This window comes from Pundamilia nyererei, unplaced genomic scaffold (genome assembly GCF_000239375.1).
Source record: "Pundamilia nyererei isolate P.nyererei 1_Seehausen unplaced genomic scaffold, PunNye1.0 scaffold00089, whole genome shotgun sequence".
In the NCBI taxonomy this organism is placed as follows: Eukaryota; Metazoa; Chordata; class Actinopteri; order Cichliformes; family Cichlidae; genus Pundamilia; species Pundamilia nyererei.
Window position 1 is genome coordinate 1,687,762 of NW_005187490.1, and position 11,368 is coordinate 1,699,129.

Genomic DNA, 11,368 nt, shown 5'->3' on the forward strand with positions numbered 1-11,368 from the left:
TCAGTGTAAATATTATTCAAATAAATAATAACGATTAGATTCTTATCAGATTATCTGATCTTTTTTTCTCATCTAACAGTCAAACATTTAATTCAGTTTAATTTTGCGTATACAAAGCCACTTCACACCAACCATTTCATTTTCATTCAGTTTTATTTAAATAGGATGGCATGCAGTGGCTAGATTAAAATAAAAGACTCAAAGCAGACCTAAGTAACGAGGAGGACTTTCATTATAAGCACCAAGAGTGACCTTCGAGGCACTTTATATTGTAGGGTGACATCCTATAATATTAGAACTATTTGATGACCAACAGTGACTTGGGGACAATAGGAAAGACATCCTGGCTGTTTCTCCCTGGTTAATCTTTGAGGTTCTTTCCTATGGATCTCAGCTGATTATTAAGTGGTATCTATTTGTGTGCGTGTTCCCCCTATTTTTACCCTCTGCCTTAGAGGGAACATTCTCTGCTCTGTGGGTTAAGTTCCTGATAACTCCAGGTTTGTGTTTCATTGTGTAGTGGGAGTTAAAGAATGTGTACATGTCTTTTGTGAGTTTGTTTTGAATTGTATACAAAATGTATAGCAGGCAAGAGCAATATGTTAAGAGTTGTAAAATACTGAGCCCTTTGGATTTTTTGCTCTTTTTAAGTATTGATTTCTGAGCAGACCATGGCTAAAATAGTCCTAGCCTATAGCCTATAACTATTTTATAGCCTATAGATATTTTAAGAGAGGATTCAGGGTCACTTGATGCAGCCTTAACTATATGCTTTGGCAAAATTTAAAGACACCACCAGAATTCCTACCCAGACTGTCAGAGTAGGGCCACATAAAAACAAACAAACAAACTATGGTTTACTTATTTCAAATGCTTAAGACTGCCACGACTTGGATGACTGAGACCCAGTTACAACAGGGATGTCAAACACATGTTACATAATGGGCCACATACAGCCAACTTTGATTGTGTCGTAAAATGATATGACAAATATGTAAGATTGCAGAAAAAGTTATGATAGTGCTTGCACAGGCCGTCCCGTGATTATAAAATATGAAGTTCATTTATTGAGAATTCACCAAAAAACAAACTGTTATTTACAACAACAAACATCAAACATCTCTTAATCAATAACTTTGGCAAAGTATGAATGGCAATGCGGTGAACAGTTAAAAGTTTCAAAATCTTTGCATCCGTTACCATTTTCTAAAGCTTTCCAGTGGGGTGGATTAGAGTCTTTGTTTAGGATTTATACTGACATCTTCTGGCAGGTCCGGGAAATGCAATAACAATGGAGTAAATGAAACATTCAGACATGACAAGCTGCTGTAGAGTAGAATTCACCATTATTATTTTCTTCTTATTCTCCATCTTCTCTCTGTTTTCTTTTCTTTTCACTCTCACCTCCCTCCTCTTAATTCTCCCCTTCATATTCTTTTCTCTTGTTCCCCAGCCTTCCGTTTATTCCTCTTCACCCCTTGTTTCTTCTTTCTTCCCCCCTTGTTTTCCAAAGTCATTCTTTGCTATTTTATTTTGTTGGTGTAACATAAGTAAGAATGTGGATGTTGAACAGTTGTAATGAGGTATTGTTCATTTTATGTAAAATTGTGCACACAAAACATGTAATCTACTTATCAAGGGTAGTGTATTTTCACAGACTTGTGAAACAACATGAGATCCATCTCAACAAAGAACGATTATTATTATGTGGTGTACTGTACTAGTTTATCTAGCTATTTTTCACATATATAAATAGGTTGGAAATGTCCATTTCGAAATTTAACTAAAATGCAAAAGTATAATTGTGAAAAAAAAAACCCAGATTTCATCATGTTCTAACCAAGACGATTTCACAATCGGGATTAAAAAAGTTTTACAAGACGTAAACGGAACTTCAGTCTGAACCAATAGCTAGAGAAAAATATTACAGGTGGGCACGGCTTACAATACCAGCGGACCAATAGGAATGCCGTAATCGTGTGAACTAGTGAAACAGGCAGTTAGTTGGACCAATCACAACGTCCCCCGAAGGGCACCCATGATGCACGGGAAGGAGGCCCGCGCTGGCTGAGTGCACGCAGAAAGCAGCTACGCAGGAGAGAGGGGCAGAAGCCGAATGGTGGAGCTGAAGATGGCGGATGGCGACAGCGGGAGTGAGCGCGGAGGTAGTAGCGGGGGAGGAGGTGGAGGTGGCTTCCAACACTTCCACAGGGACCAGGAAACCCAAGAACTGGCGTCAAAGCGTCTGGACATCCAGAACAAGCGCTTCTATCTGGACGTCAAGCAGAACAACAAGGGCAGGTTCATTAAAATCGCCGAGGTCGGGGCTGGGGGCTCTAAAAGTCGCCTGACCCTCTCGCTGTCAGTTGCGGCGGAGTTCCGTGACTATCTCGGGGATTTCATCGAGCACTACGCCCAGCTGGGCCCTAGCAGTCCGGAGCAAATAGCACAAGCTACCGCGGGTGAAGACGGTGGGCCGAGGCGAGCTCTTAAGAGCGAGTTTCTTGTCCGGGAAAATCGCAAGTACTACCTGGACTTGAAAGAGAACCAGCGGGGGAGGTTCCTCCGGATACGGCAAACCGTAAACCGCGGACCTAGCTTTGGAGTGGGGGGCCCAGTGGGCGGCATGCTGGCCGGCCAGACCATAGCCCTTCCGGCACAGGGGTTAATAGAGTTTAGAGACGCCCTTGCTAAGCTCATAGATGATTACGGGGGAGACGACGAGGAGATGACCGGGGGCATGGCCGCCGGGGGCTACGGCGAGCTTCCCGAGGGCACCTCCATCATGGTGGACTCTAAACGGTTCTTTTTCGACGTTGGGTCCAACAAATACGGCGTGTTCCTGCGCGTGAGCGAGGTTAAGCCGAGCTACAGGAACTCTATCACCATCCCGTTCAAAGCCTGGAGCAAATTTGGAGGAGCTTTCTGCAGATATGCAGAGGAGATGAAGGAGATCCAGGAGAGGCAGAGGGATAAAATGTACGAGAAGAGAGACGAGTCCGAGGGGGACGATGTGGATGACGACTGAGAAAAGAAAAAGCTATCAGCCAAGTTACATGATGGCAGATCTACACTATAGGGTTATTTTGCGAAAAAACAAAAACAAAACAAAAAAGAAGCAGAAATGACAGATAAAGTGCATGACAAATCGTGCTGTAATAGCCTACTAAAGTATTGTGGAGTTTTAAAAAAAGAAGTACATGTGCAGGGAATTTTTGGTGTATTATCCTAAAGTTTGTTGGGCTTGAGGTTGAAGTGGTGGTTTGAATTTCTGAAAGTGAAAATGTACGGATGAGATGTATGTCATTGGCTGAAAAAAAAAAAGTGAGTTATGCTTTATCGTTGGAAAAAATAAGAGGAGCAAGTTGGTTTTTCATAACTAGAGGTGAAGCCATTGAATGCTTTCCTATGTGCAACATAGTTTCTATTTAAAGAGTGAAGACCTGTTCAAGATGTTTTCCCTTCTTGGTTAAAGGAGAGAGCTAGCATCCATCCTGTTCCAGTCCAGGACTCTCCTCTGTGGGAAGTTTGCGGGATTTTTGCAAGTCAGACAGGAAAAGCTGAGAGCAATGCAGAGACAGAACTGCTGTCACTCTATGGATTTTATTTGTTAGATATGTCAGCAGCTGGAGAGCTGTCAAACAACCGCACAACTGCTGCTGCAGCATCTGCAGGCTGTTAATCGAAAAGATTACCCAAAATGACCGGGGGGGGGGGGTGTTACTAAGAGGATTATCTGTAAGCCCAAACAAAAAGGGCCTGGTGGACTAAATTAAATGCTTTGACTCCAGTAGTCAGTTACAGTGCAGAACAGCTGGGTTTTATGTTATACATATAATCTTAGCAAAGCGTACTTCTTATTGTTTTGAAGAAGATTCACTCTGTGAGGAAGGGTGGTGACTCTTCTCACACCAGAGCATCCTTGGTGTTTGAGAACAACCGCTTGGAACTGGGGAGCAGATGCCACCGGAGGAAACACAGATATTGTTTTATGGGACTTTTCAGACGATCATTTGCTAACAGGGGTCCAAATGTCTTGCAGTTGGAGGAGGAGTGCTGCATTACATGTAGCGACAAGTTTTCTCATCAGCCTCGTATTCAGAACTGGACAGCTGGCCTATTCAGCCACAGGCCATTCTCTGACAGCACCTTCCAACACATTATGAAGACCCTGGACAGAAACACATTGATGGATGTTTTCTTTTGTTTTTCCTTTTTTTGTTTCTTTTTCCCCCCAAAAAGAGCTATATTGAAATGAGATTCTACTTGTAGGAAAGATATTACCAAACAAACCAGCAAAAGATATTTTCAGATACTTATTAAGGAAAACATATTTCAATCCTAAAAATAAAAAGTTAATTTCTTAAAAGAGAATTGTGACTCGATCTCAAGGTAATTTTTTCATGTTCTTAGAGTGAAAGTATAACACTTCATTTATTAAACAATTTGAAATGAAAGACTCGATGTTGTGACTGTGTACTTGAAATCAGGTTATTCATTTTGCAGACTAATTGGGTGAATTGTTTATTTTCTTGGTTAAATACGTACAAGAACAGTCTGAGACTGCATACATCTTCCTGCAACATTTTACCTTTTCAAGTTATGTAAGTGTTATATTATTATATAATTATATAAAGATGTCCCAGACCAGCGTAAGAGTCCATGCGCAGCAGATGTCCATCTAGAGACCAGGCCACCAGGCTATGACTACACTATGCAGTTTCTCTTCCAGTGCCACACCGGTCTACCCACTCAGCTAGTTCTGCTGGATATTTTTTGTATATGGCAAAAAATGCCCACTTTTGCCTTATGTCACAATGGTGAAGAATCTTTCCACAAATCCAGGTCTGATTCACCCCCCAAAATGAATCATTTTAATACTAGTAAAACATTAAATTTCCCTGTCTTTTTATTTAGTTATTTATAATTTTAAGTAATTCTAAATCAAATAAGATTTTGTTTTATTGTTTAGAAATTGCTTTATTATTTAGAATGCAATTTCTGGTCAATACTGTCAATATTCAAAATAATGAAAACGCGATTTAAAACAGAAAAATGCCAAAATAAAACCTTTTGGCTGATATATTGACCTTAAAGAGTATAATTCATTCCAGCAATATCACCTAATGCAGATGTGATATTGCTAGTGATTTATCAGTCCAGCAAGATACAGTTTGCATTCATTTAAGAGGTTCATGTGACTATTAAAGTGATGACACCTATTAGTTCTTTACTTATTAGGACTTAGTTCACATGTGCAGGTAATGTTTACTCTCATTATTTACTGGCATTTATTATATTATTATTAAACAGAACTATCTATTTTAAAAAAGAAACAGCTCTGTAAATATCTGATTAATGTTCTGTCGATGAGTTTCACTTTTAAACTACTACTTGGCACCACTTTGAGCTTCATTTCATACATTTGGTTTCATTTGGTTAAAACCACATTTGACATTTAAGAGTACTTTTGAAATCCATATTTACTTTGGCGAACTTAAAACCTTTACTTCAGTCCCTTAAGTTACAAACTAACATACAACATGAACAATGTAATTATACAACTAGTTCCCATTTGCTATTTTACAGACATAAACCTTTGTAGGAGTTGGATGACCTACTACTCATTGGCATTTAGGTTTGATCACTGATGAATAATTCATCAAAAATATCTTCTGGTTCAAGCTGCTGATGTGACACTTTGGTTTCCTTTGTCATAAATGCAAAGGGTTAAAACATTTAGCACTTCTGACTGGTTAAAACACAGTCACTGAAGCTTTCTTTTTTAAACAAACCATATCAACTATTTTGTTCTTGGATGTTCAAAACTTAAACTTTGCTGCCTTTCAGACAAGAAAGAAAAGAGTTTAAGACAAACAGAAATGAAAAAATAAACATATTTCATCATTTAATTCAATTTAAGGTACCGTATTTGCACTTATATAGCATTTCTAGTCTTACTGACCATTCAAAGCTCTTTAGACTTCAAGTCACATTTTTGACTATACAGCACTTTATCTAAGTCACATCCATGGCTAATTCAAAGTCATCAGTTAATCTAACATATTTCTTTTGAATGTGGCAAAAACATGCATGATAGGTTAATGTAATTAGTATGTCCACATATTGGAAATGTGTATTAATGAGAAATGACACAGGTGAAAATGTCGCTATCCTTTATTTATTCAGGCAAAAGAGGGCAGCAGAAGTTACAACATATAACAAGTAGAAAACAAGCACATAATTCTGTACAGACAAGTGAACACAAACATGTGAATAAGATGCAATATAGATCATTACAAGCGTGACATTAAAAACAGTCACACTGACCAAAAGAGATATTCTCTTGCTCTTTTAAAAGGGATTTAAAAAATTGCATAAATCAAGTGTTCCCAAGGTTGGAGAGAGAAAAAAAATCTAAAATCTAAATCTAAAAAAGAAACTTAGTTTAACCCCAAAATGATAGCTAGACACCTGTAAAATGTGACTATTTCAATTTCAGCCCCTTGAAGGGTTTTGAGTTTAGGACGTGTAGATAGGTGTCAATAGCACCTTTAGAAAATGATTTACTTTAAAAATTGGTGACATTTTCAATACTGATCGTACTTGCACTATGTGATTAAGTAATTGCACCCTTGTTAAATCACAAATGCACTATTTTGAAACTACTATCACTAAGGGTATCCACAGTAGGTTGCTACTGTTTCATTTGACAGTAATATGCCAGATGCCCTTCCAGACAGACAAAATCACTTAAATACAACCTGTCAGCTAAAAGATCTTAAAAAGTAACACATCATGCTGTGATATAAAAAAAAACCCTCAAGAACAGATGAGAAAAGCTTTTACAGCCTTGGGAATCCAACAAATCCAGGGAGAGAGCCAATGTTCCCTCTAATTTTTCATGTGTCTGAGCGAACACACAAACTCCCTGAGCGATCCCTTGGACCACTGTGAGCGACATCAGACGTGTGCACTGTGGTGATGCCAGCATCGAATCCATCCAAGTTACATGATTTATTAAAATCAAATCAAATCACAGCAGTTACATTTATGTTAGACTACCTTTATTTAACTACTTTAGCCCACGTACAATGAAAATGTAAAAAAAAAATCTAGTCATTGACATGTTAAGACTATTGGAAGTAAAAATAACTTGAACTCCAATTTCGAAAACACAACTTTCTTTCTTTTTTCTTTCTCTCTGACTTGTATTATGAGTCTGTGGTCTGGGAGAGAGTCCTGTAACTCTGTCTGCAAAATACAGTATATAATGACCAATGTTGGGCAATTAATTATATAGTTACTTCTTCAAAAAAGTAACTGAGTTTAGCAAACAACAACGTTTTTTGCAGCTATTTTTTTTAAATGCAGCCAATGCATTTTTAAATAAACATTTCAAACTATTTACAGAACAATCAGCTGTTCTCCATCAAATCTGATGCCACACAAATTATTTGTGCCACTCCAAAAAAAATGAGATGAAGGAGAACAACAGCCTGATACCTGCAGGCCTGACAACAGGAGATGTATCACTGCTGTAACACCTGTAACATTCAGCAGTCGCCTCATTGTTCTGACACACACAACAAAACTATTGACTACACTACACACTAACTACACAAGATTTGACAACTCTGGTTTTACGTGGCCTATCAACACAAGTTAAAAACTGGTATAAAGTCCACACTTTTCCCGTCAATTGTTCCGTCTGTCCTGCTCACATCTCCAGTGGTTGTACACGTTGTCATTAACATGGCTTCACTCCACATCAGCCACGCCGCTTTGCCAGCTAAAACACCGGTGTCGGCACATAAGGACGCTGTCATAGCCTGTCAACCACATTGATTGGCTGCGTATATACGAATGGGAATCGCATTATTGGCTGGGCTATGGGATAAGGTGGCATCGTTCTAATCCCATACGGGAGCAGCCAAAACAGAAATTGTTAAAGTATTAATTTTAATTTCAATTCAGGTTAGATTTTTTTTTTGCGCAACGCAGATTTTCTGTGCGCAGAGACCGCGCCAGCAGTGCGCAATTGTGCACGTGCGCAGCTTAGAGGGAACATTGGTGAGAGCCATTATCCACAACTTGAGAAGACTCGGAACAGTGGTGAACCTTCCAGGCCTATAAAAATACTCCAAAAACACATTAGTTCATCCAGGAGGTTAAAAACAAAACCAGAACAACATCCATAATACTACTGAACTCATTCAATTTAAGGTCAGGTATTTGTGATTCAATAATAAGAAAGAGACTTGGCAAAAATGGCATCCATAGAAGAGTTCAAAGAAAAAAGGTGCAACTGACAGAAAAGAACATCTTACATTTCACAAAAACATCTTTATGATCCTGAAGACTTTTGGAAAAATACTCTGTGTCTGAACTTTTTTGAAGGTTGGATTCAGGACCTGGACATGGACCTGGGTTATGTAGCAGGACAATTATCAAATGTATAACCTCCTCCCAAAAATGGGAGCACCCAGAAATGAGAGTTGGAAGCAGAGGTGCAGTCCTACAAGCCTCTCTGCAGCTTCTCTACTCCTATTGTCCCCCTAAAACCCAGTGTCCATAGAGACCAATAAAAAAAATCAGCATAAATGATTTAAGCATAAAGAACAATACATCTTCAACAGCAGTAAAGATTGGATTGTAAAACATTAAGTATCTCTCTTCTTTGTTAGTAAATTATATAATAATTGATCAACATATTGATATATTCTGCCTTACAGAGATCTGGGTTGAGCAAGATCATTATATTAATTTAACTGAAGCAACACTTCCAAGTCCAATAATGTAAATATGTAAGAAAAATTGTGTATGTGTCTGTTCTGTGTCCTGTGTACTCTTTGTTTGTATATGTGTCTTTTGGCTGCTGTTACAACCAAATTTCCCCTTGTGGGACAATTAAAGGATTATTCTATTCTATTCTATTCTATTCTATTCTATTCTATTCTATTCTATTCTAAGTCTGCTGGGGGCTTCCCATAATGCACTTAGCATTTCTCCTCCAATCACTTTTCTTCACTGTCCATGTATTTATATATTACTTTGCATTTAAGTATTAACTATTATAAATCTATGGCTCTCTTCCACAGTGTATCTTTTATCCTGTCTGTTTTACCTCACTCCTAACTCCTCATGGCAGATGGCTGCCCTTCCCTAAGCCTGGTTCTGCTGGAGGTTCTTCCTGTAGAGTTTTTCCACTTCGATGTTGCCAAGTGCGTGTCTTTATTAATCACTGTGTAAATCATAAGATTATTGTGTTGTGTAGAAGTATACAGCTGAATTTGTTGTCAGATGTAAATATTTTATTGATATGTGTGTATATAACAGCACCCCCCCCCCCAATTTTTGTTTCTGAGAAAAATGAGAGCCACATATAAGGATATTCATTTGAAATTTCGATAGAACAGTTGCAGTTTGATAGAACCCCAGTTGGACGCCAGGTCCTAGGAGGTTAAGCATCTGGGAATTTACCCAGATTTCTTTATTTATTTAGACAGAGATCTTGACAGCACAAAGTTACGCCGATGGTACATAATTTAGGTTTTGGACTAGCCTTTGGCACTAAAATGCCTATGGAGTTCTTAACTGAAACCTGCAAAATGATTGGCAGTTGGGGAATGGGCCGCATGTGTTTTACAGTTGCTCTCCTCCTCCACACATATGGCTCTAAAGAGTGTTCAAAGGTAGCAGAACTTGTGTTTAAATGCACAACTAAACAAAGTCAAGATGTGCTTTTTGGTCATGTTCAATCCGCAGCAGCATCCCTTAGTTTTCCTTTTTTTAAAATTGATTAATACAATGTGTGGGCGTATACAGCTGAATTTGTTTCCTGGTGTGAAGATAAGAAAAGGAGAGACTTACAAGTAATCTGACTCCATCACCTCCTCCTCTTCAGGGATCTGTTTCCTGTTGTCGTTTGCTGTTTCTTCAATGAGAAAATTTGGCAGCTGTTAGCCGCCTATGCGCATGCAGAGAGGGTATGCTGACAGGGCATGCTGGCTATTTTAATGTGGGAGGCCTTTACAGAGTTGGCATTCCAGGTCTAGGAGTCAGCTGTGCTATTAGGATTTCAGTGTCTGGGGATGGAGGCATACAATAGTTTGATTGTGATGAGCTCTGCTCACATGTGGTACACACAAGGTTCTCCTGCTGAAACATGCTGAGCTATGTGCAAGCAGGGATTGTTACTAGACAAATTGCCTTCTTCTCTTTGGTAATCCTTGTGTCTCAGCAACAGAGATAGTTAGATGGTCAATTTGAACAAAATGGCTCTTAGTGCCTCAGCACATAAGTATTAAAAAATGTAAATGTCATATAAGTGTTACCAGATCTGACAAACAAGAAGTTACCTAATCTTGGATTCAGTTATTCTTGCTTAATCACACTGTAATGGCATGTAGCCTAATGCTACAGTCACACCAGGGAAAACAGTGTTTGAAGGATACAGCATGACCAAAATTATTGTCACAGTGTATAATGAACTTGGAAGTTTGTTGCCTTTGAAGTGGCTTCTTTGAAAATGGGAATCAGGTCAGTGATCGCATGCAGTCAGTCACCATCTTCAAAATGAATTTGGTACATCAATATTAAATCTCAAACCTATTCAATTGCAGACTGATATCAGTCTGTTTAAGATTTTAGTTGTGTGCAGTCTGGGCCATTACATCATGTTATGTGTCTCTCTTCATTCATTTGGCCAGTATTTATACTACATTTGATAATCACTGCAAACATACCTTTGTGGAGAGTTTAAATCAGCTCACTTTAGAACAGGCACCCCTTAAGTTGTTTAGTTTTTTTGTTTTTTTCAAATTTATCTTTCATTTAAGAAGTCTTGTGAGTCTATTATTAAAGCGCTTTTCCATATTCAGATGCTAGAGGGCATTGTGGGTTGGTGGTATAGAGTAGTGTTTCAGGGCAGAGAAAAACCTTTCTGTTGTGAGGTTATCTGTTGCAAACTCAGTGTGTGTACCTCTTCTAGTCTTAAACACTGCACCACATATTGATGACACAGGAGACCAGTTGCCCTCTGACTGCAGACTGAAAGAGCCAACCCCTTTATGATGCTGTTCCCTGTTTCTGTTGGTCTGTCACAAGTCAGGGATTCATTTCCAAACTGTAAAGTCAAACAGTGCAGACTTTCTACATCCCCTCTTCCACATTATACTGTATGCTCCCAGTCCTACTATTTTGGTAAAGCGGACACATAATAAGAGTTCCACTATACAGGGAGTGCAGAATTATTAGGCAAACGAGTATTTTGTCCACATCATCCTCTTCATGCATGTTGTCTTACTCCAAGCTGTATAGGCTCGAAAGCCTACTACCAATTAAGCATATTAGGTGATGTGCATCT

General features: G+C 38.7%; 1 protein-coding gene across 1 annotated transcript; it reads left to right on the forward strand.

Moving 5' to 3' along the window:
- Nucleotides 1–1,910: 1,910 nt before the first annotated feature.
- Nucleotides 1,911–4,457, forward strand: purbb (purine-rich element binding protein Bb). The gene has a single exon (XM_005739114.2). The coding sequence runs from the start codon at nt 2,117–2,119 to the stop codon at nt 3,026–3,028; it is 912 nt and encodes a 303-aa protein (XP_005739171.1). The 5' UTR covers nt 1,911–2,116; the 3' UTR covers nt 3,029–4,457.
- The last annotated feature ends 6,911 nt before the right edge of the window (nt 4,458–11,368 follow it).